The sequence below is a fragment of the Opisthocomus hoazin genome, chromosome 8, assembly GCF_030867145.1.
Source record: "Opisthocomus hoazin isolate bOpiHoa1 chromosome 8, bOpiHoa1.hap1, whole genome shotgun sequence".
In the NCBI taxonomy this organism is placed as follows: domain Eukaryota; kingdom Metazoa; phylum Chordata; class Aves; order Opisthocomiformes; family Opisthocomidae; genus Opisthocomus; species Opisthocomus hoazin.
Window position 1 is genome coordinate 20,101,462 of NC_134421.1, and position 25,189 is coordinate 20,126,650.

General features: G+C 39.2%; 1 protein-coding gene across 2 annotated transcripts in view; it reads right to left on the reverse strand.

Moving 5' to 3' along the window:
• Nucleotides 1–258: 258 nt before the first annotated feature.
• Nucleotides 259–25,189, reverse strand: part of NR1H4 (nuclear receptor subfamily 1 group H member 4) — a 41,027-nt gene continuing 16,096 nt past the window's right edge. Inside the window, exons 3-10 of one of the 2 annotated variants that reach the window (XM_075427643.1) lie at nucleotides 24,708–25,070; nucleotides 19,053–19,205; nucleotides 15,307–15,440; nucleotides 14,687–14,785; nucleotides 13,504–13,603; nucleotides 11,862–12,008; nucleotides 2,256–2,369; nucleotides 259–920 (exon numbers count right to left, since the gene is read on the reverse strand). In XM_075427643.1, the coding sequence (XP_075283758.1) occupies nucleotides 682–920; nucleotides 2,256–2,369; nucleotides 11,862–12,008; nucleotides 13,504–13,603; nucleotides 14,687–14,785; nucleotides 15,307–15,440; nucleotides 19,053–19,205; nucleotides 24,708–25,070 (1,349 nt within the window). In that variant the 3' untranslated portion in view covers nucleotides 259–681. The remainder of the gene's footprint in view (nucleotides 921–2,255; nucleotides 2,370–11,861; nucleotides 12,009–13,503; nucleotides 13,604–14,686; nucleotides 14,786–15,306; nucleotides 15,441–19,052; nucleotides 19,206–24,707; nucleotides 25,071–25,189) is intronic. The other variant, XM_009940123.2, reaches the window with a different exon arrangement.

Below are 25,189 nucleotides of genomic sequence, written 5' to 3' on the forward strand. Positions count from 1 at the left end.
CATTGCTCGGAGCCGTTAAGCACCGGCAGTCAGAAGCTGTAGAGTAAAACAGCCCGTGATGCGCTTTCCCGAAGCAGAGATACTGCCTAGTTCTTACTTTGAAATAACCGTGCAAACGAAGTTACATGTTTGTGTCACGAAAAGGGTTCGTGTGTGTGCGCGGCTTTTCTCCATGACGTCATTTTTCTTCTGAAGAAACAAAAGCTCGTACATCTCACGTGAACGCGCTTTGCAGTCGAACAACAGGTGACTAAAGCATTAATCATTTCAGCTGGTTTATTACCGTAAATATCTGGAATATATTCTTTAACAGAGGCCAAGCACAAAAATGCTGCGATGAAAAAATACGAACGGAAACCTGCATTTCCCCATTTGCCAAGAGGAACTGTTGCTGCAATCAGCTTAACCGTAGCAGGAATTAACGGGGTTCCTCTGAGGAGCTGGCGGGCTCTTTCTGATCAGAGAATATAAATACAGAAAAAATTACACTTGTGTGAAAATCTGATAGCTGTACAATATTCTGTGTAGAGTGAACAAAATGACTGTTATGAACCCATGGCATGTTTCTATAAAAATGCAGTAAAGAAAATTTAATGCACTGTGGGATATTTTTCTATGAAAATAAATGCTATGTGGTCCTTGAAAAAGATATTTTTCCTAAAATAAAATAAAAAGTATCCGTCACTGCACATCCCAGATCTCACAGAGAAGAGGTGTGAATTTGTGGTCATTCACTCTCCATGACATCAGCATCTCTGCGTGATGGTGGTTAAATGTCCGTAATTCAGTAAGACGGCCCAGAAGACATGCAAAGTGTTGAGGGTTATCTGGGTGGTGAAGTTTGCAGATTTTTTGTAGAATATCTAACAGGGGCTCTTGCAGCCTTTCCACGGACTCTCTGTCCTTTATGTATTGTCGATCTGGTTACGGTTTTAAAAGAGAAGAAGTAATTAGCAAATATATGCTCAGATACAATATAAATACATACATGTAAATACTTACGCTGATAAATGATTATCAAAATACTCAAATATTTACACTGGGCACTGATGTTCACACCTACCAGGAATACTTCTTTTCAGATTGAGAGGGAATAAAAGTGCTTTAACACTGTATTTCTGGTTTGGGGTTTTCATGTAATCTTCCCACTTCTAGCGAGAGAAAACTTTCAACTTTTGCAAACACTGAAGAATTTTAACTCGGAAATGTTTCTCTGGGGTTGTATTATCACCTCCCAATGCAGTTCTGCACCCGAGTTTGTCCTGCGATGCATTGCAACAACTGAGCAGCACGGCGTAAGTTCTTGCAGATGTAGCACAACAAGCAAATTTGGCCAGTAGTGAAGAGTGTGCGTACAGATCACCAGGGAGAAATCAAACATCTCTATCCTCAGATCAAATTTCTTTGTGAGAAAATACTTGTCTTTTCATTTTGTTCATATGGAAGTATGTGTTTGGGTATTTGGAGAGGGAGGAAAAGAGGAGCATGGGGGTTTTTTGTCACTGAAATTTTTGGTGTAAAAAATCTCCTGAGCCACACTGACTCAAAGAGCCATGGAATTGCTCCACCTTCCCTGAAACTCGAGTTGGAAACCTCAGAGTCTGTCTTACATCCTGAAGCATCAGGTGTCTCTTCTCCCATTCCTGTGACAGTCAGTTTGCTTGAGGCACTATACAATTTCTCCGTATGCTGTAGGTAGAGCTGGTTAGTTTTGTGTTGTCAGAGAGTTAGTTTTTACCGCAAAGCCTGTAATCAGGGCCGAGACATTATTCTGCTGACAAATCTGAAAGGTCGGTTTCCAACACTGTGTAGTTGAGAGGGCAACTTGCTGCTGGTGTTTGTTCAATAAAGGCTGAAGACCTTCATTGCCATTCTCTAGTCTAAATTATAGGGTTTCCCAATTTCCCTCTAAAAAATGTGACTTTCCACAATGATCTGTAGTGATGTGCATGTTACCACATCTGGGATTTTTTGAAGGAAGAAGCCTATTGTGCTAAGCAGTGAAGACATATGAGTGATTTTTTTAAGTAGGGTGTTTAGGCACTTTTTATTCTTGTATGGAAAACCAGATGGTGTAGCAGGACATTTGGAGTTTGCATTTGTGTGCTTGTTTTCTGGTTTGACAACTGAATATGCTGAATAAGCATGTATGCTCACTTACTCTAAGTAGAATGTAAGTTTTTACAAGTCTTAGGTCACATGCCTCACGCTTTCTTTCCAAAACCACTAGTATTCAATTCTGGGTTAGAAGTTACCTGGAGACAGGATAACTATGGCTGTGAGCAAAGCATATTCTTCCTGTGTCATCTTCAGCTCTCCAATGCTTTTATAAAAATTAAACAGGGGAGTTATGAATTCATCTGAGATACCTGTGAGAGAAAAAAACATAGTATTTTTAAATTATTGAAATAATCTGTTTTATTGCCACAGAGAAATTATTTGGTATTTGAAGCCTTGACTGTTTTGGTGGGAGAAATTTCCTACGCAAATCAGGCCTGGTGCAAGGCAATTAGTTACAAAAGTGCAAGCACATCCTCATTCTCCAGATAAGAGTGGAAACAGGCAAGCGCTGGCCATTTCTTTTTGTGCAGTTTCAAAGTGTTTCTTGCAAGCAATTCTTTTTCCTCTACAGGTTTGTCCATGTGGCTCTTCAGCACGAGTCTCATACATGCTTTTCTTGCTGTCTGCTGATACTCTGTCTTCTGTTTCCAGTATGCACAGTTTACAGAACAATCCCCATGTTACCTATCTTTACATTAGTTATATGAAAACCTCTCAGGGTTTATGTATGGTTTAATTCTAGCACAGTTCTACTCTACAGCTAACTGCCTTGGGCAATTGCTTCAGTTGTCTCCATAAAGAGTCTTAATTGCTCCTTTTATGTAGCCTGAAACTTTAGCTAGGTTTAGGATTACCCGTAGTCCAAGACCAACTTGCTTGCAACTCCTACTATGTTAAAGCACAAACTGGTGTATTATAAAGTACAGACCCATAAATAATTAAAATCCAGCCCAGTTTAAGGATGGGATCTTGTGATTCTGTCGCCATCAGTGAAACCCTTTGGAGTTACCAAATTGGGGCATGCTGATGGGGCTTCCTCTTACTGACTTCGTCATCAAGTCACAACGTTCTTACTTATCCTTAAATTACAGATGTACTTCATTCTGCTTTTTGGTGTAAAAGAGAAGTAGGTCCTGTGGCATCAAATTTGGTTTTTTTTTTAAACTAGCATGTGAGTCAGTCAGCAGTCACTAGGCTGTTGACAACATCTGCTTGCAACCCTGAAGCAGTGGTACCGATGAGGTAGAGGGATCCGAAACTGTGGTTCTGCAGCAAGATGCCTTTTGGTCTTCCTTGGCTGAAAGGATGGAAACCTCCTCTGTTCCCACAGATGAGGGCCGTAGGGTTTTGTTTTGTTTTACTCTTAATTTTGAGCTGTTCTGGAAGAAAACTTTGTAACTTGGTGTGGAAACCACATGAAATAATGTGGGTTTGAGTGTTGTATACAACGCAAAGCTGAGGTCCAGGGCTGGTAAGGTTTGCAGTGCCTCCCGTAGAGGAAATTCAAAATGAAACTCAGCAGGTGGAACTCAAAGAAAGGAAACGAAGTCACTTGACTTAGCTATGAACAAGTCACATTTTGCTGTGACAGTGAGAGCTTACTTCATTCAGTGGAATAGTTATGCATCCCAACAGAGTGAAAGTGTGGTCTTGCAGGGTGTGGTTCATTTGGTGGCTCGATGACGCGTTTAAACACGTGACATGAGCAACCTATGTTCACTTCAGATTACAAGCCGCAAATCTTGTTTTTGTAAGAAGTTCAACATGATTGAGAAGAGTCTAAGTCAATTAAGCAGATCTATATGATGCGGGTCAGCTTGTCCTGTGGCAGTTAGTAATACACTGGAGCTGACACAGAGCAAGCAACAGTCATAGAATCTAACTTTCTGCCAGGTTTATGTCGCTAGTCATCAGCATTAACTATTGAAAATTTTGAACCCTTGCTCTTGCTAGCTTTTGGGGAACTGCCTGTCTCTCTAACAGGCAGTTTTAAATGCCAAAGTTCCTTACAATATGGCAGATGTAAGGAACACATGCATGTGACACACCAAAGACTGAAAGTTCATGTGAATCTAGAAACAGGAAAAACAGTAAGTCTAGCTGAGCCCTAAAGCAGAGCAAATGAATTAGTTTCATGGAAGTGAATAGCTCAGCAATGACATGAGAAAAGTCCAAGCCAAACTGTGTATTTTTAGAAGTCTGAGTGCAAGGTATCGTGCCGCTGGGCATGATCATCTCGGCAGCAGACAGGAAGTGGGAGGAAGTGGGCTGTGACTAAGACGCCCATCATTTGTTTCTCATATTCAACATTTGATTGGTTTTTCTTTGTTTGGGGGAGGGGCAGGTGAGTTTTCAGTTGGATGAATTAATTGTTCTACTGACCACAAAGCTAGTCCTACTGTCAATATAGCAGAGATGGGATGAAAATGATGCCGGTGAACAGGATGTGGAATAACTATTTCAGGTTCTCACTGTGCCAGGCACTGCATAAGCATGCAGTAGAACAATCCTTGCCCCAGAAAGCTTATAACCCAACGTTAAGAAACTAAAGCATGGGTGGGTGAAGCAAAAAATGAGTATAGATGTGGAAAGAAATGATGTGACAGCAGAGAGCTTGTCTGCACTACTGTGCTCAGAACAAAACAGAAGAGGTGCAAGGGAGCAAAAAGGGATGTTTCAGCAGTGCAGCTGATTTACTGCTTGTGCTAAAGAAAACAAAACTTTGAAATCTGTACGTAGATCTATGTCACAAGACAATTATGAATGAAACCGTGCAAAAGGAGCTATTCTGAGACTAGGATAATGGAATTTTTTCCCGGTTACTAGTTTTGACCTCGTCCCATCTGTGCTGGACTTTCCCTGTTATTTCACCATCCTGTGCGCACGTTGCACAAACCGCTGTTCCATCACTAGAGGGGGCTGTTTTCTAATGTGACTGAAATCGCTTCTCTTTGGATTTAATAAGCTCCACAAGAAAGCAAAAAAGCAGGAAACAGATGTTTATAGTTCTTGCTTTTTTTGTCTTATCTACTGTACAAGATGTTGTCGCTTCAATTCAGGTTATCAGAAAAAGAATTAAAGGCGATTTGGTGCTCGTAACTGGAAAGACTAGAAGAGAAATTAGTTACATGACTTTTCAGATGTCATTGTTACAAATCTACTACAAAAGGGAAAAAAATCTAATAAAGTTATATTTCTGGCCTCATTGAGAATGGAAAAGTTGGCACTGCGCAGTACTGTGTCAGATAGGCAGCGCTTCCTGGGCAGTGTTAGTGGTGCATCCTTCTTAACTTTTTTTTTCAAAAAGGTTTCAAAAATTTTGTTTCATGCAGCATTATGGCAATAAGAAGATGCTCCTCCTTCGAGTTCCATTGGGCATCATCCTGAATTACAGATTTCTGCCTAACCACCAGCCCAACTCTATCATCTGCGGAAGATAGCGCAATGCATTTAATTGATTTCGCTATATGAATGCGTGACTGGCTGTAAAACCCCGGGGTAGTCAACGGGAAATTCTAGCTTTACTGTATGGCCTTGCAGCATTAGACTGGAGCAGATTTAAACTCATGAGCTTTATTCTTTCAGTATTCCTTACTTCTTACACCATTTCATTCATGCCCATAGCTTAAGACACAGCATTGTTTTAGACCTTGCCTTTTTTAGGGTTTTGTTGCTATGATTTCTCTCTGAAGGTAAGATGACTGTTGTTTTGTTAAGATTTGCAGTTTCAGGCCATAAATAACTATCTAGTAACATAATCCTGGAATACATGTTTTACTGTGATATCAAGTCAGTATTACCAGTTTTTTGAGACCAGCATTCTCTCTTCTATTTTGGCAGTTCAGTAAAATTGAATAGGTTAATCTATTGCAAGAGGAAAGCTTGAGAGTAAGTGCTAATTAACAGTAACTAGCACCGTGTGAGTAATAAGGATAAAGAGATCTTTTTTACTGGATAAACATGGAGGTGACAGTAGGTATTAAACCAAGGGTATATTAGTAGCTGTTTTATGAAAATAAAAGATATTAAATACTGGCAAAATAACATCTTATCTTTCACAGTGTTTAACCTACCAGAACTGCTTTCCATGCTGCTTATGAGCTCTGCCTTTGAACCTGTTCGAATGCATCAGTGGCCCTTTAAACACTGAGCAAATTCACCATGTTGATGCCAAGAGCTGAAAAGGGGAGAATTTAGCCAGTGGGGAAGATACACCAGAGCATGTTCGTGCGACCTCTCCTCTATCGTCATCTTGTAGAGGTTAAATAGCCAAATTAAATGAGGAGTCAGATGTGCCAAGGAGGACTCACAATCAGGATAGCAAAACTCCGTATTCTCAAGAGCAATCAATAGGACCACTGTGAAGCCATCATTGCAAGCAAAGACACCTTAGCTAAAAAAATAAAAACCCAGAACAACAAACAAACCAAACCTGCAAGGTGGTTGCAAATGACATTGCCACATACCATCCTTTGGCAGTGGCTTGAGTGCCTGCAGTCAGGAGGGAAGTGCAGTCTGGCACACAGCAGCAGCATCTGTGCTGCCTTGAGCTAGTCTTCACAGGCTGAGTCTATTTAAATAAGTTCTTGGCCTGAAGAAGTACGCTTACGCAGAAGAAAAGAGACTGGGTCCTCTGACATCTGTTCTTGTTTTCATGGGTATTAATTAACTCTGTAGATATGATTTAAGCATTTTTATCAATTTTATTTTTGATTCAGGAACGTGGAGTGTGGTAGATTGTGCAGTACCATATATGAACAGGAAACCTCTTTCCTATACTCTGTGATTTAAAGCAGTCCTAATTTCTAAATGTTTTGGGCAGTGTGCCATTTTTGAGTCGAGTCACAGGATGGCGTCTCCTTCTGTGTGGATGCATATGACCGTTGGAAGGGTTAGACACCTATGATTTGCAGGTATGTTCAGAAACAAGGGGCTAGACAGTGTCCAGGGTGCTCTCTCTTAGATTGGACTATTTGGACTCAGCAGTGAAGATCATTTCATTTTTCTTCTCTGCACAAACCCCAGCAAAATGGGTTTTGAAGCACTACCGTTACTCAATACTAATAATCACAGAACCACAGAATTACAGAATAGTAGGGGTTGGAAGGGACCTCTGTGGGTCATCTAGTCCAACCCTCCTGCCGAAGCAGGGTCACGTACAGCAAGGTGCACAGGACCTTGTCCAGGCGGGTCTTGAATATCTCCAGAGAAGGAGACTCCACAACCTCCCTGGGCAGCCTGTTCCAGTGCTCCGTCACCCTCAGAGGGAAGAAGTTCTTCCTCATGTTCAGACGGAACTTCCTGTGCTTCAGTTTGTGCCCATTGCCCCTTGTCCTGTCACTGGGCACCACTGAAAAGAGCTTGGCCCCATCCTCCTGACACCCACCCTTTAGATATTTGTAAGCATTTATTAGGTCCCCTCACAGCCTTCTCTTCTTCAGGCTGAATAATCAAATACTAAAAGCCAAAGGCAGCGGAAGCGATTAGGTATCCATTGTTCCGGTGCCAAATTTTGCCCTTGGTTGCGGGAGTCTCTTGCCCAAGTCAATGGGAACTTTGTATCCCACATTCAAGGACAAAAGGTGGCCTCATGCCAATGCTTTGAAATTGTGGCTATTTCTTTTTTCCCTCAGATCTTGCTGTACTTCAGCACCTGTAACTCATCCAGGAAGACAACAGTGTATTTCACAATGTCAGGTGTCCTGCTGCCAACAGAAAATTTGGGTCCAAATTCTTCCGTTTGTGCCCATGTCAGATAGTATCTTATTCCCCAATACTGAAATTAGTAGAACTGCTCCGTAGAATAAAATGATGAAATAAAAATCTGCGGCTCTTCATGACTGCTGAAAGCAGGTGTCCTTAGCGAGACAAGCTATAAATGCTCACTGAGAAAACTTTTGGTATTTCAGCACTGTTTTTAAAAATATTGTACTGCTAGATAATGGGGAGAGCTTGCTTTCAATGTAGTAGAAAGAAACATTAACATTAAATAAAATGTTTGTTTCTTGTTAGGTCTGAATATTAGACTGAGTAGGAGAGGATTTCAGTCTCTGGAACAGCTAATGAAAGAATTTCCATAATACCTTACAGAGAAAGACCATAAGGGCACAAATATAGGCAGTCACTGAGATGCAGCAGGACTTGATCAATATGCTCAAGCTAAGAAATAAAAATACACCTCATCAGCATGAGAATAAAAATGAAGACTGCTAATGCTCGAAGGTCATCACCACCAGATCTCTGGCTTTTTTATCAGAAAAAAAAAATAAACGTTCTGTACAATCAGACTGGGGAAGGCATAAATATTAATAGATGAGAGCAGCTTCCAAGTGGACATGGTGGCAGGTGACAGAAGTCTGGACAGCTTGTGACTTTTAGGCAGGATGCCCACCCCTGATGTTACAGATACAGACATCAAGGCTTGACAATAGGACTTCTGTGACATTCAGACAATTATCTGAACCTAAAAATATGTGGACAAAAGTTCTGAATAACAGCAATAATTTGTGGCTGATGGTTTGACAGCGTTTAGGACCTCACTAGGAGCCATGAATAATCCTGATGCTTCTTCATTCATTACCTATAAATTTAATTTCTAAATTCTCACCAGCTATCACTGCATTTCCTCTGCTGCTCCCTATTGTCTTTGCAGGGTGTTTCAGTTTGCTGCATTTAGTTGTTTTTCAGTGAGGTGTATGCAAAAAAAAAAAAAAAGTCCCTATCTCAAAATTTATGTGTAATTCTCTTGGGTTTTCTTCCTTATTTGGCTTGGGTTTAATCTCTTTTGGCCATTTTATCTCTTGGACCAGTCTATAACATGATTATTGCCAGCTGCGGTTTCTAGTAGCATGTGTCCTTACTGGTTAAGGCTGGAAGAGGTTGCTTAAGTTTCTATCTTAATATCACATTTAGTACAGGCTATTATTCAACATAGAGGCCTGGTGTGGAGTCCTATGACATGCGGGGGCATGAACTGTGTATTTAATATTTTTGAAAGCTGTGAGAACAGAAGAATTTGGATGCCTTTCTTTCATTTAGTTTAAACTCAGGACACCTGAAAATGACCATGATTTAAACCACAAAAATAAGATGTTTCAGTAGTAGGTATTTTCCAACAATTATTCAAGTTATCTAAATGTGTAATTCTGGAATTTATCATAAACGAAGCCAAAACATAGAAGAAAAATTGCGCCAATGCGAGCTCTTAAAGTCAAAACAAAAAACTCTGGTAGCTTGTGTGACGACAAACAGGATTCCTATGAAAATTCAGTGAACACTCAGAAATACACCTGGGAAGCACAAGAGAGTCAAATCTACCTAGTAAAAATCCTTCCTCTAGAAATCAGTCTGCTTGTGTTTTCAGTGCAAAGGAAGCAATACCACTGACTGACAGGCAGTTGCCAGTGCTGAAAACATAGGCATGAGGGCATTTAAAAAACACATTTAAACCTTTTCATGCAAGGGACGTTGCCAGGTTGACAGATATGCTCTAGCATGTGCCAACGTAAGTCCAAAATGAGACACTGAAAATTCTGAGTGACTTCTGGGTCTGTGCAGTAACACGAACATTTAAATAGCATTGGGAGCAGCAATTAGGTTAACACTGCTACAAATGTAAAGATTTACAGGCTGCTTTTGTTGTTTACTGTCACAGCCACATAAAGTGCAGCCAAGGAAAATGTTTTTCAGTAGACTTGAATTTGCACAAAGTGGAGAAATAAAATACACGGAAAAGGGTATTTTGTCCTGTATTCTGGCTATTAATGGAAGGAAGGAATGCAGCCAGCAGCAAGTAAGCTGGGTAATACGTTATTCTCCTGTAACACAGGGAGGGAGCAATTCGAGAAGCAGTATTTCCTCTTATGTCCCCAACTTGATCCTGGCTTGAGGGAAAATATTTTTGAGAGTCTTTTCCAAAGGCAATAAGATATATATGTCTGTATATATATATATATACACACACCAAAAAAAAAGTTATCATGTTTCATTATCATGTGTCATTTCTTGCAAAATATTCAGCCCAGGTTTTGTTCTCCAGAACTCCTTTTTAATTTACCTTGGTCTTTTTTTTCCCTCAGAAAAAAAGAACTGCAGGAAATCTTTCTTTCGAATAAATAATACCACATTGGAAATCACTACTTGTTTTGAAGTTTTCTTCTACACAAAAAGCTATTTTTTAAATCTGTTTCTTGACAGGTGAATAATATTACTGTGGGATACTATGTCGTCTTCCAGCTAGTCGTGTTCTGGTATGAAATGCTATCTTTAAGTCTAGTACTAGCTTGCAGAAAATGAAATTGCATCTCATCTGAACTCAGTAGTTGCAGAGAATTAACTGGATATTTAAAAATTATGAGTAAGGAAAACATAATGGCTTATATAATGTTCTGGATCAAAGTATTTCCTGCTTCTGCTTTTTATGAACAGTTGACACCTTGAACAAGAAGGTCAGTACTGACTGTATAGATTACAGGAGCAGAAGCTTTCAGTAAACATGTATTCTTAAGGATTCATTTCTCTAAGACCTATTTTAATTAAAAAATAGGTTATTTCCTGGTAGAAAAATGTCTTAATGAAGACATTTGGATCCATGAAAACTCATTACAGTTTCCAGGAAATGTGTCTGGCCTCGTTGGCATATTTCTCTGCCTGGAGAACCTGGACCAGAAGCCATCTGTATCACTCACAAATTCACCATTTTCAGTCCATCAAACAGCCACCTCTTATAATAAATCAAAATGAAAGAAATATAACAAACTACAAAATATAAACCTAGAAATTAGTGTGCTAAGCCAAACTAAATACATACCTTCAGCAAGTGATTTATTCTCATGTTTTCTAATTCCTTTTCAGCATTTCAAATATATAAATATTGGCCTAATTTTGCATACATCGGTAGAACCTTCCAATCACTGCTCTTAAAGAGTTTCAGAACTGAGTTCAAAGCTGTTTCCAAGACTAGTAGTGAGGCTGAAAGTTCCCCATCTCTTCTCCTTCTGAGTATTAAAAAGGAAGGCCAGAAGCTGGATTCAAAGCACACTTTCTGACTGTAGACAGAGTCTTTGATTCAGAATTTTTGACACATTTGAATTTTGAATGATAGGTAGCTGGCAGGTGGATAAAGTTTTCTGGGCAATACATTCAGTATTGCATCAGTGGAGCACAAAGAATACAAAACAATGCAAAACATGACTTTTTATGCTTTGAGGAACAAACAATATTCGGCCCTGTTCTGCTTTTCGTAATTATTAAGATTTATGCCTAGAACCAGTAGGGTCTATCATAGCAGCTGAGTCTTAAACAGACCTTAAGAAGCAGGAAACATACAGAAAAGATGCCTTATTTGTAATTCTTCTATGCATCTTGTGCAGTGTGATCCAATTTTACCAAACCGACCCTCAGAATAGGCGATGCCTTCAGTCATCTCCAGTAACATCCTAAAATCTTTCTTTCTTACATATAGTGATTGCCTTTGAAAGCATGAACATTGGTATTTTTTGTGAATAATGTGAAATAGTGGTATTTTTTCTTGATAGTTCTTTCATGCTTATCATTGAAGACTTGCACTGGGTTTATTTGATAAAGCGTTATTCATAATACTTGCAATGTATTTATAAATAAGCCTTTACCTTACAACCTTTAGACTCAAAGCTGAGTTAGATTTGTTCTAGTTAATATAAAGAACAACATTCAGATAAACCTGTTTCATTGCTAATAAACAATTTTACTAGTTTTTCAAGGGCAAAACACTGACATAGAAGTGCAATACTGTGGTTTAACTCATTAAACAAGTTACTCACCACTATTTCGAATTCTTTCTTCTAAGAGGACAGTGTGTCCTGTAGGAAGTTTCCTACTGAAGATCTCAGCTGAGCGGAGAAACATGGCTTCTACTGCTGAGCCCTTCAGCAAAGCAATCTGATCTTCATGATCGAGGGTTTGGAAGCCTGGGGAGACATTAGAGATAAGTAAGGCAGCAGCAGAAAAGCCCCAGCTGCTTTCTGTCCTGAAGTTCTTTCGCATGAGGTGCTACAAATCCGCATAACCTTGACGGTGATGTCAGCAGGGGGTGACAAGTGCTGTGGAAACTGAAACCCAGATTCCAGAAAATAACTGAAGTTTATGAGAATTAGACTTGTGTTCCAGCATTTATAGTACTTTAAGAGGAACATGATAAGCAAAATCTAGTGGCATAGCACAACCAATAGTGGAGATTTTGTCTGGACTGTTGGTGCTGCCTAACATCTTCTGCCATGTTCTCACCAGAGCTCTCTATATGACTCTCCCTCTGCCATGCTGCTTTCAGCCCTTTCCGTGCTCTGATGGCAAAAATCAGCATTTGAAGCATCTAATTTTAAATATTTCACCTTGCCTTTGAACTAAGATACTAGTCTTTGTACGAGCTTCCTGTTGTGTTTTAAATATGCGTTTCTCTTTTTGGAGGGGAAGGACTCTAAAACCCACTGAAGAATTCAGGAGGAATTTGGTAACTTATGTGAATACAGAGCTGCTCCTTGGAAGAAGAACAGGGGGGCTGAAGATCATGGGAAACTCTCCTCATACTTGCCAATGCAGGTACCCACCTTATACCCACCCCTTGCTTTGTGAGGAAGCACAGAAAAGGTAAAGTAGAGAATGAAATAGAAAGATGATAAATCCTGTACTCTAAGTCAACACTGAATATAGCAGATTACTCTCTTACAAAGCTCCTCCCTTCCTCATTTCCTGTGAGCCAGTATCCCAGTTAGCATAAAAAACATAGTTACAGCTGCAGTGCTAGGCTTTGAAGCAAGCCTGTAACACACAGAGGAAGGGTCAATATGATGGGTATGTCAGGAAAATAATGTTTTCATACAGTTAAGCATTACAATGCACCTTTCTTAATTACAAGGAGTATGTATGTACCACGCCCAGTGTTCACTCTTGAAGTAACATCAACTTGAGAGTTAAAAAAACCCTAATTATAAACACAGGTTTTGGTACTTGTCCGTAACACACCATGCAAGGACCATAAATATTGGTGCCACCAACTAGGGAAAGTTCTTGGTTAGGACTCACAGTTCAGTGGATGCCATGACCTAGAGGCTTTGCTAGAAAGGCAGCAGAGTGAAGCAGAGTCTGGCAAATCTCAGTGGTAATTTGTAGCCAGACTATTTGGCACTGCAGTGATATATGAAAATAAAATCTCTCTAGAGACACAACCTCTTCTCTGAGTGTTTTGTTTGTCAACAGGTAAAGAGTGCCCGAGTTTGAATTATTCAACATATTATTCCTCTGAGCACAAAGCTCCTTTTCTTTAGACAGTGTCTGAAGAATGCATATGTGTCACAGGAGGAGGCATTTTTATATAGTGTTCAAAATATACACAAAAATCGCCAAACGGCAACTGAAAGGCAGATAAGCTTTGCAATAACAAAATTTGCCCCAACACACTGGATATACCTGGTAGTTTTTTAGTGAATTCCACAAGAACCTGCACATGACTTGTAGCCATTTCTGTTAAAATCAGAAAATTTCCTTCTGCGCTGAATTCCTCGTGTAACTGTTAAAATTCAAAACAAACAAAATCTGTTAATATTCATTGTCACTTCACATTTAAAGCATAACATACAAGAATTATCAGACTAGATCAAGCAATAGGTCCATCTAACACTGTAGTTTGTCTCCAGTGGTTGTCAAAACCAGGTATTTTTGAAGACAATTTAAGAAAAGAAGTAGATACTGCCCTTTCCTCTGGAACATCTGTCTCGTTTTCCATGTTATGTCTAACAATCAATGATTTAGGCACTTCCCGAGTTAGAAGTTTTCTGAGCACCATGATATTTAATCAAAAGCCTTGTTGTCTGTGAATTTGTCTATTTCCTTTTTGAATATATTTTTGGTTTTGACCTCTCCAACCTCCCATGGAAATAAGTTCCACAGGTTAGTTACGGGTTATTCAGCCCTCCCCCTGCAAATGTCTTCCTTTTATTTTTCAAAGTTGATGACTTAGGAAGTAATTTTCTACAGTTGTTTTGGTTTTGTGGTGTTTTTTTTTTTAATATTGAACATAACATTTTTGTAAAAAAAAAAACCTCTCTCAAACCTTTTTTTTCTCTTCTCCTGGTTTCCCAATGATTTTCTATCATACCATGAATACTGGGAGATTTTAAAGGGAAAAAGGGATTTCTAGAAGGTGGAGATGAAAAGGAAAGAAGAGGGGATGAAACAAAAATCCAAACCTGGAAAATGTTGGGAATTTGGGTTCAAAAAATGAAGTATTTTCAAGCTTCCAGGTGGGTATCTTTATAGAAAGGAAGCTTGGTTTTTGTCAAACTCAAATCACTGCCTATATTGACAACGCAAAAAACAAAGCTCCAATCAGTAAAGGTTAGATTTGAGCATAAAAGTGTATTTCCAGAGTTGAAACTTTTTCTTAACATGTAAGTTTGACAAGGAAAGATGTGGTCTAACTGTTGACTGAATGGGAGAAATTCTTCCCCCATTGCCACGTTTTAACTGTAAGCTTTTACCCATAGTTTGCTCTACTACTTACTATGCCTACTTATGCTGAATACAAATATTTTCTGCTGTGTAATCCTCAGCTTCATTATCCGCATTTCAAAAATTAATTCAATGTACTTACTAGTTTTTTTGACACCTCCTGTGGTATTTGTTGTTTACTGTATGAATCCATGATGTAATCAAGAAGGTTCTGCTGTTCTGGGGTAAATTCTACTTTCTCCTATACTGGCAAAAAAAAAAGCCCATCATGAAATGCAGTCATAGAAATGACCTGGCATCTCCTGCTCTAGGCAAAAGCTATACATATATTTCTCACAGCTGGAGACCAAGCAGACAAGAGGTTTGCTTGTCACTGAGATTTCTACAGAAGTGTATATAAGTGAGGTGTATGATGCTTCTAAACTGTATGCGTTTGTGTGGTTTATTATTAGAAATAAATAAATGTTTGGCAAATAACTAGGTATGCTGAAACTTTAATATCACACCTTACCGTGTATGATATATTCCTATGTATCACAGAAAAAAATACTTTATGGATTTTATGGATGCTTTACTGAGTTCTGAATAAAAATATCAAAACTACTTCTATACTTAAGGTATTTCCTTGATGTGGTGGGAGATGGAGTTTTAATTAGTAGAGATAGCTCTAGAGAGTTTGCAAGTACTCTGTATTCACTGTGCTCACCACATTTAGCTTAAACATCACCACTACTGTACAAACTATTACAAGAATTTTCTTACCCTATATATTTTAGTTGTAGATGTCACTTGTTTCATGTCATGACCTTCATTATCCTCATTGACTGTCTGATCTGGGGGCTGTTTAACATTTTTCCGTAGCCTTTTTGATTTGCATTGTATTTCTGTTAGCAGACCTAGAACACATAATACAACAGATAGCAGTTGGATTTATACATGTCTCAAGCATTGAATAGGTACATAAACATGCCCATGAATGTCCTTGACACCAACAAACCCACTTACCTGGGCAGATAATTTCCTGAACATGTCATTATCTTCGGATCTGAGTCTAACGAGGCATACTAAGTGCACACTAAAGAGTAGTCTAGCCCAGCAGGAACCCATCTGCACAGCAAAATGGTTGGTGCTGGTGACCCAGCATCTATACAGTGTGCAGGTTAGGGGTCTTATTTTGGACCAGCTCTAGTCTGGTCCTACAGACAGAAAACCTGTAAGTGGTGGGAGCATGCTGGAGTGTGTCTTTGGTTTAGTTTCATCCCAGACAAAACCCTGTCATGTTCTCCCACACATGAACCAAAGTGCAATAAATAGGGTCAACTGGAAAACTGCCATCAAAAGCGTGCTCCTCACCCAACACAAAACAGTAATCGAGGCACAGCTGTTCTTACTCAAAGGGCACTGGAAGATTTCAGTAATCTTTAGGCAATATTATGGCTGTAGTGCAGAACCATTGCACAGAAATCCCTCTCAGAAGAGAGGACCCCAGGGCATTAGCCATTACAGTGTCATTATACAGATAGACAATCATCTGAAAATGTAGGCTCAAAAGTAACTCAGGCTGGCAAATGTACCTGTAAAACCTATTTATTTAAAATGTTACTTAGTTGAGCTTGCTATTTTGCTTTTCATTGTATTAGAGGACTGAATAAAGCCCTGGTTTTACTACAGAGTTTCACTTGCCCTAATGAAAGGATTTTTGCATTTGTGGGGTTTTTTATATTCTAGTCTACTTTTCGGTACCTTGAACCAGGGAGCAGCCTTGGGTGGATGTCATAAAAACTAGTAATTTGCTTGTGTTAACAATAGAAAGGGACAACAGGTACCCTACACAACCTGTGGAAGACAGCCAGAAAGCACAAATGAAAAAGTAAACAGCAAAGTATTCATCTAAAAATAAACCTATCAGCACAGAACTTTTTTTCTTTTTTGTTTTTTTTTTTTTTTTTGTTTTTTGGGTTTTTTTTTTTAGCTTCTTTCAAGTAAGTTTCCCATTCTTCACCTTTCAAAAATGCAGAGCAGGAAAGGAGGCTCATTCAGTGAGTATATGATGGTGGAGGAAGATACCATGAAAACAGTGGATTTCGTTGTGAATGCTTTTAATTTCCTGTTTAAGCACTATATAAAATAACCTACCTGAACCGCTGAGAGAAGAGGAAATTTACATGATTAAAATAAGACCTGCAAATAATACCTTGAAAGGGGGAATAGGAATGATGGAGATAATAATTGGTATCGAGCCATGTAATTTGTGCTGCCGCACCGCATCATAGATTTCTTTTTCTAAATTATTCACTGCATCCTTTGGTGGTGTTAATGGGCTTATAATGTTTTCTACCAGCTTAGGATCTGGTCTACTGCCTTCCTAGGGAAAATTTTGTTTACATATGCCTTAAGCAGCAAGACACATTTTTGTCATGCTTCCTGCTACCGAGTAGTCCCTTGATATCTTATTCTGGCTCTATCTAAGTAAGCTTGAAAATTCATGTGAGAGACAGGACTTTACTTTTTACCTCATAGGCAGCCAGGTTTCAATGGGTGTTAGATAAGTATTACCTTCCAGGAAGAGTGGCAGAACCTAGGTCTTCCCTAGGTAGACATTTCACCCAAGAAACTTCCAGTTTATATCAAAATGAGAGCAATGACTGAAATTGATGGTTAGAGATTTTGATCTGTCTGTAGTTTGAGTATAAAGGGCAGGAGTAGTATTGTTGAGTAGCTGTGCCATAAATGTTTATAAGGCTTTACCTCCTTGTTCAGAGGGAAAAAGGAATCCACAGAGCTTGCAATTGCAGTCCTACAAAATGAGTAAGTGAAACAAAGTTCAAGGCAACCTTTTATTTCCTACTGATTTTTTCAAATGAAGGCTCTATACTTCTGGAAGCTTTGTGTTTTACTGTCCTGGATTGCCTTGAACTAAAAGCAAATACTCAGCACACTCCTGCTTAAAAGCCATTAAATACTACCTTGCCAAACATCCTCATTGCAGTGCATTAGAGCACGCTCATGGTTAAGTCATGAGCAACACAAGATACACAGTGTTTCCATTGCAGAGAGAGAGTCAGATGGCAGTGGCACTCACTGGCTTTTATTTCACATATGCCAGTTTGTGAAAACGATAGGCCAGTTTAAAAGTTTCATGTGGGCCCAGTCAGTATTACTTACAATGACCTATATTTTTGTCAGTAATGGGCTGGTTTTTGTCATACTGAGTCACTCAGGCTATTTTGAATCCTCAAAATTTTGTAACAATGGATCTGGGATCAGCACCGCAGGGGAGTTATTTTCCCCTGACACTTCGGGACACATGGAGTGCTGTCATCACAGTGATGGTGTCTGCTCATATATTTACATATTGCTCGAGAATATGTCATATCTCAGGATCTTAGTAGCCTGTTCAATTTGCAGAATGAAAGATTAATTACATTATGCTGGCAATGCATTCCAAACATTGATGGAGCTTATTGTTTCTCACAGAGCCAACAGTTAATATAGCATCTTCTGATCAGATTGAGGGATAGAAGTATATTAAAAATTCCAAGTAGATTAATTTCCTGTATGGACCTAAATTGTTTTCACACATGTGTGTATGCTAAAATGATTGGAGCCATCAAGAAAAATAAATTGTATCCCTGTTCCTGGAAGGCAGAAAAGCAGATGTTTACAGAATGTTTTCAGGAGCATGCTTGTAAAAATCATTGATTGGCCAACTTTTTACTCAAAATGGAGTTTCAAAATGTTTAAAGTTGCAGTCCAATATTCCTGTTGTTCTAAGTTATCCAACATGAAGCTCGATGAAGTTTATAAGCTGTCAGTCTGAGTAAAATGTTCACTTTAATATGAAACATTATTAAAGTCCATCAGCTTCATTTCTGGAGACAGTTCTACCTACGTGCCGATATGCAAGGCAAGGAAATCTGTAGTGCCGTAAGAAAGGCTAATGAGACTATAAAAAAGGGCTAAGCCCTGAGCAGGGCTGGGTGAGGTCTGGGAACATACACTTGGCAAGTCCACAGAAACTTCCTGCTAGTGGCAGTCCTCCTCTTTTCTCAAGAATGGCATTGTTTGAATGCCAAAATGTGGACCTGGCTAGCAAGGACTTGACAGGGGGAGCCCCTGAAAGAGTAGCAAAGGGAAGCGCCAGGACTTTCCCACTCTGGCTTCCACAACATTGCGAATTCCTCGCCCCTGGGGTCTTCCATACCCTCGCTTCCCCTGACTGCTTTTCCTTCCCACTCAGTGGCTGTTGTCTAGTGTAGGACAGACTTTCCTTCACCATTTGCTCAGCTCTTACATCCTTATGTCCCTGACCACCAACTAAATCCTGTTGCTCATAAATGCAGTTGCCTTTTTCAGCAGGATTTGATGCACAGGCACTGTGTCATCTTTAATATGCCTCCTACCTGCCAGACAAGATCTTTTATATCTTTATTATTAAAACCAGCCCTATTAAACAAATACAGTATTTGATGTATTCTCCACACACTCTGACTGTATGATGCAAATACCTGTATACATACATTCAGCCAACATGCCCATTTGCTTGCATTTCCTTAGGCGGCACTCCTGGCATTTTCTCCTCATGTACATGTCCATCTCGCAGTTGCCTCCATTTTTACATTTGTATACTGCATTTTTTGTGATGCTTCTTCTGAAGAACCCTGCACGACACAGCAGTGACACAGATAGAAGAAAACACATAAAGAAGCAAAGTAATTACATTAAGAACACCAGCATCTCCATTGAATTTTTTGAATGACATATGTTCTGCTGCACCGCAAGTTTTTTTCAGTGCCTGGATGAGTATATTATTGATATTTGTATTGACAACAGTATCAAAGTCATATAATTTAATAAATCAACATGATAAATCATGGGCCCAAACATTAGGCATTAGCCCAAAGTAAGGTCCTGTAACTATGAATGTTGGGAAAATTCAGACCAAATCTTAAACCTGCCAGGATCAGGTTGAGCACCAGCACTAGAGCTGTAGGGTGATACTGTACAAATAGACAGTGAAAAAAACACATATCTTTTAAGTCTCTTGAGGTACAGGATGTGCAGAGAGTTGAGTAACTCATCCCTGCAGCAGCTCCACAGATTGGTCTGCTTACTCACCCCCAAGTTTAATGAGGAAGCTGCATCATATCTGCCTATTGTACATATGTCCTCCCCTGTTTACAAGATACTCCAGTCTCACTTGCTGAAGCCCAGGTGATGAGCCAAGCAGTCACCTAATTTCACCTGTGCAGGCAGTTCTACTGGTCTTGTCACTGAATTCGCTCCAAAATTGCACAGTGGTAACTGCAAAGAGCAACTGATCCAAGAAATCGAGAGGACCTTTCCTTAGTCTGTCTAAGTCTCCTATTTGACCGCTGCCTAGCACACCTCCAAGAGTGGCACCATGGGCAAAATATGGAGTGCTCAAGATATGAAATGTAATTGAATAAAGAGTCGTCACAGAACAACAGAGTCTTTGCTGCCAATCATGACTTGAACGTTTCCTGAATCTTTAGTCTGACTCACTGTGTCATCACAGTATTTTTACATCATTCTTTGTATGGCAAAGACTATTTAACATCAACTACAGAGGGAATTAACTCTCTCTGGCATAGGAGGGAAGCTCAGTTCTTCTTCTCATCTGAGGGCAGGTTTCTGAAACAGACTCCTTGGAACTTCTGCTGGCACATCACTGATTTATAGTGCACTTCAAACTAGAGCTCTGTGTAAATTTACATTAACCAGAGCTATTCACAAAGCTTTTGTTTTCTCATTGCCGCTGGCTGGCACAATAAAACCAACATCATTTTCCAGCCTGGCACTTTGATGCACCAGAAAAAAGCCAGGTTCCCATACTCAAATCACAGGGAAAATTCAGATGTGAACCTGAATTTTTGTCCTTTGCAGAGTTTGTCTGTGTCTTTTCAGAATGCATTGAGTGAAGATACTGTCCCGCTGAATCTAGGCAAGATAACAGATGACATGATGATTTTGCCATTGTCAGATGACCAGTTCCCAACTTTGGCCCACGTTATTATAATCGCTTAATCTCTTCCAAGTGCCAGTGTGTAGCTACCAGTAAAATAAATCCACTATCTGGTCATTAAAAAATCTGGCATTTCTCTGAATCTGCTGTATTTTCTGCTTGAAATCTCCTCCATGTTTTATTGGCTTTTTATTTTTTTTTTTTATTGGCATTTTATTCCTCTGTTTTATTAGCTTCTTTTCAGACAAATACACATGACTGGCATCAGTCTCTTTTGAAATGCAGATTGCTTAGAACCTCCAGCAGCCTCAGGCATTATTCTTATTCATCATTCACGTGGTGTTTAATACATTACAATTCACTGGTCAGGGAAGGGAGAGAAAGGCCTGGATTTAAGCTGGAGGTTCTCAGTGTCAGTTAAAGGCAACTGCATCTGCTTTACATCATTTATGAATTTTATTTGTTAAATTTAAATCCTATAATTCATGAGCATTAAATACCAATAAATGGTGAAGATCTTTGCTCAAATATTTATGACATTCTAAGTCCGACTGATGACTATCACTCACCCTGTCCACAAGGTGTTTATCTGCTTTTTCGTGAAGGATCAGAGAAAAAGACTTTTAGTAAACACACTTTTCTGAGTACATAAGAATGTGAAAGAAAAACACAAAACCAGGGATGCAAAAAGCTAGAAACCAACAGGATTCAAGCAGTTTTTCTCTTGAAAACAAAGTTTTTGAAAAAAGTGAAATGAAAAATGAAATAATTTTTTGGCAAAAAGTAGTTTTAACCCTATTCTTGCTTCAGTTTGTTCATGAAGTGACTCTTGAATCATAGTCTTCTTGAACAGAATTCTTAATTTTTGAAATTAGCTTTTTTGTATGAGTCAAATTTATGTATATATTCTTTACTAATAATTCAAAATGAACTTAAACTGTCTGAAATATTTTATGTGTGACTTTTCATACCGGATGGAGTTTTACAAAAATTCAGACACAAATCAGAAATGCGCTGAAGGTTTTTCTGGCACAGTCTAAATTTTATCTATCTTACCAAATTACAAAAATCTCATGTTGGCTAGAAATGTTGAATTTGCTTTCTTGTCTTAGCTAGTTATGAATATGATTAATTACGGCTTGAGCAGCTCCAATGTTCATGATGCTGATTTTTCTTATGGAAATTATGAAAGTTGAAGGAGGACAGCTGTTAAAAATGTAGATGAAAGCTTTGTAAATATCTCAGTTTGCCATCCTCATGGCCAACTGCTTTTGGTTTTTCAATTTAAAAATTTCTGAAGTTCACAAATGCTAACTATGCACCTGCTCCGCTCTGTCAGACTATCAAGACGTGCTATAGCGTTCCTTCCCCCCATGCCCACGTGGTGGATGTCAGTGCGAGAAGATTAAATTGGGACCCTCCTTTGCAGTGAGTATTCTCAGTCTGGCATGAGAGACGTCAAGCATTACCAGGAGTGGTTTGAAGGTTGCAAAAACTCATAGCACCAGCCTGCACGGAGGGAATTCACAACTAGCTTTTTTCTCAGCAGAACTTATTCTGGGGCTTTATTGAACAGGAGCAATACTATGTCACAATTGTTCTGTAACATCTAAAAATGGCCCTTAAAACCCAGTATCGCTATACTGACTAAGGCTATACCAAAAAGTCTTTGATGTCTTTCTGCAAAGGTTGTCTCAGAAACGACCTCTACAGCAGCAGGCTTTAAAGCATTGTTTATTGGTCACTATACTGTAGCAATGCCAGTGAATTACCTCATCCTTTATGGACCACAAGTGTGATGCTACTATTCCTAATCAAGGCAACATTTCCTAAGTGATATATTAGAGGTGAGAGAAAGATCAAGGAAGCCTTTTCTCTTTTTTTATAGTACAAATCTTGTATGAGAGCAAACATTCTGTTTAATCTGCTTTTGCATAATATGTAAAATATTTATGAAATAGTTCATACTTATTTGCTAATGGATGGTAATGTATTAAAAAAATATGTAGATGTATATACTCCTGCCCATAGCTTTAAATTAACATTCTCATGAGGGATGATAAATAAGATCTTAATATTGTTCCTTCTGCCCAAGAAGGAAAAAAAAAGAAAGAATGGAGGATGTTCCTGAATGCATTACCCAAGAAAGAAACGAAAATAACATATTAATCACAGAGGACTGAATCCTATAAAAATATGAACAAAGCCTCCCCCTTTGACTAAGAATGCCCATGGCATCAATGGAGCAGGGGTGCTGCAAGGTGAGCACCAGTCCTGCAGAAAGGGATCTGTGTATTATTTGCGACAGACACTGAGCATGAATTAAGTCTTGTCACCAAAAAGAAAGGCTAATCTTGTACTTGGATGTGTGACACGTGAGATAGCTCTTCTACCGCACTGATAAGAGCACAACTGAAGGACCAAGCCTGACTTTGGTCCCCATGCTTTGAGGGTAATGTATACCCGTGTGAAAAATCCCACAGATACACAAGGATGATCAGATGTCTCAAAAGATACTACCCTCTTCACCTTGTCAAACATAATTACTATCCTCAGCATATCTTTTTACTGAATCAGCTGGTACTTTAATCACCTCTAAAGTTTATTGTAGAAAAAGAATGCATTATCCTTAAATAATTCAACTTTTACTATGTTTGATCAAAGGTACTATTCTTTGTAATTGATGTTGCAGTCATGAAACAGGGCGAAAACATAAAATAAATTATCCCAATAAAGCAGTAAAATTATGGTTACGTAGAGTGATTCAAACTGAATCGGTAGAGAGATGAACACGTATTTCCTTTCACCATGCTTTTTAGTCTGAATATGTACCTGGTGGTTTTAACCTCCCTCCTAGAAACATTGTTTACAAGTTCAATAGTTTGTAATTGTAAGTCTTTGAAAAATTACTAAGACATTTAAGTTAATAAACAGTAGGAATAGCTTACTAACAGAGTAAATGTATCATTACTTGGAGTCTTCACATTAAAACTGAGTTTAATCTGGTTTGGGATGACAGCATTCGTATGAGTTAATTCACATTTTTGATTTTGAGACTATTCACATGGATGACAGAAAGAAACTAATCTCTTATTTATTGGAATTGTTGAGATAAACTGTACGACCCTTGACTGTATTCATGTTTAGAGTAGTTGATCAGCGTGGTCTGTTGTGCCCTAGGTAATAGTTAAGCAAAACCCCCAAATTAGTTCATAGTCCACTCTCAGTGGCAGTGAGCTCCACATTAAGATATTTTAGTGCTTCAGTATGTCCATGCTTTAGCCTTTATCTGTAGAACAGAAATAAGAAGTAATATTTATTCACAGAATAGAATGAAAAACTGGGGCATTGTTTTTCTTTCTGTAATGTACCTTAGTCCTGTCACAGAGTAACCTTCTTTAGGTATAACAGTTATTCCATTAGCATAATCTTTTTGTCCCTCTCTGCTAAAATGTCTGGCAAAGGTGTTTCTAATAATGGCAATGATTTTCTATACCTCATTTATGCTGACACTGACTTGTAAATACTGTTCTCCTAAGAAGGAAGGTATTTGCCCTAGATACTACCTGTTTCCTGAAGAAGCTTGCTCCCTCTCTAGGAATAGGGGCTATCCCTAGAAACAAGTCCAGAATTAGAAATCCTTTCATTTCACAAACCTGAAGACACCTGCCATATCCTTTGGGAGCTGAGGAAAAGAAATTCTCTGGGAACAGTCTGCAGGTGGGAGCTGACAGCTTTCATTTCCTTTCAATGTGCATAAGAGGAGGCATTTGGGCTGGGTTCACAGCCGATATGTAAGGCAGCCTAGCACTGAACTCCCAGGGCCCTCCATGGGTTTTGTTCCTTCCACAGGCAGAGATCGGCATCAACAGCTGCCAAGACAGCAGAACCCGGCTGCCAAGCCCCCAACACGGAAGTTGTTCTTCAGTTTACCAGGAGCTAAGGATGGCTTAAGAGCAGTAGGTTGGCCAGCTGTGCTCTATATTCATAGGAGAATGGTGGAAGACACTGCCAATCTGTCTTGGGGAAAATACAGAGTAGTGTACACCAGATCCAAACGTAAATCTCTGAAACGATTAATGACTCAGGTAAAATGAAGAAGAAAGAAAAAAAATAACAATTCAGTAACTGCTGTGCTTATTAGCTGAATTGTATTCTGTAATTGATTTCATCCTACCTTTGCATCCTTCACAAGTAAGAGCATTGTAGTGGTACCCAGAGGCTTTGTCACCGCAGACCACGCAGAGCTCTTCTCCTTTCACTCTTCCCGTGGAGTGACCTAGTCTGGGCTTTTTGGCTGCAGGAATATCCATTATCTCTGTGTCCCTTGTGAAAAAGGTCTCTGAGGGTATTCTCCTGAGCTCGTACATCCCGGGGGAATACCATTCCTCATGCTGCGGAGGGTAGAAGCCTAGGTTGGAGTAATAAGGCGGCGATGATATCTGAGGCTGAACTTGGGGAAATGGCACACTGTTGTACTGTGTGTAAGGTGACACATCTGCCTCTTGCACTGGAGAACTCATTGGCTCTGAAAGGACACCTGGAAAATGATAATGCAAAAAAAATTTCTATTACTACTGTGAAACTGCAGTTATCAGAGAAGTTTCCACTTGCAGACATCCATCTCAAAAACAATGCATAATCATAAAGACTGCATTA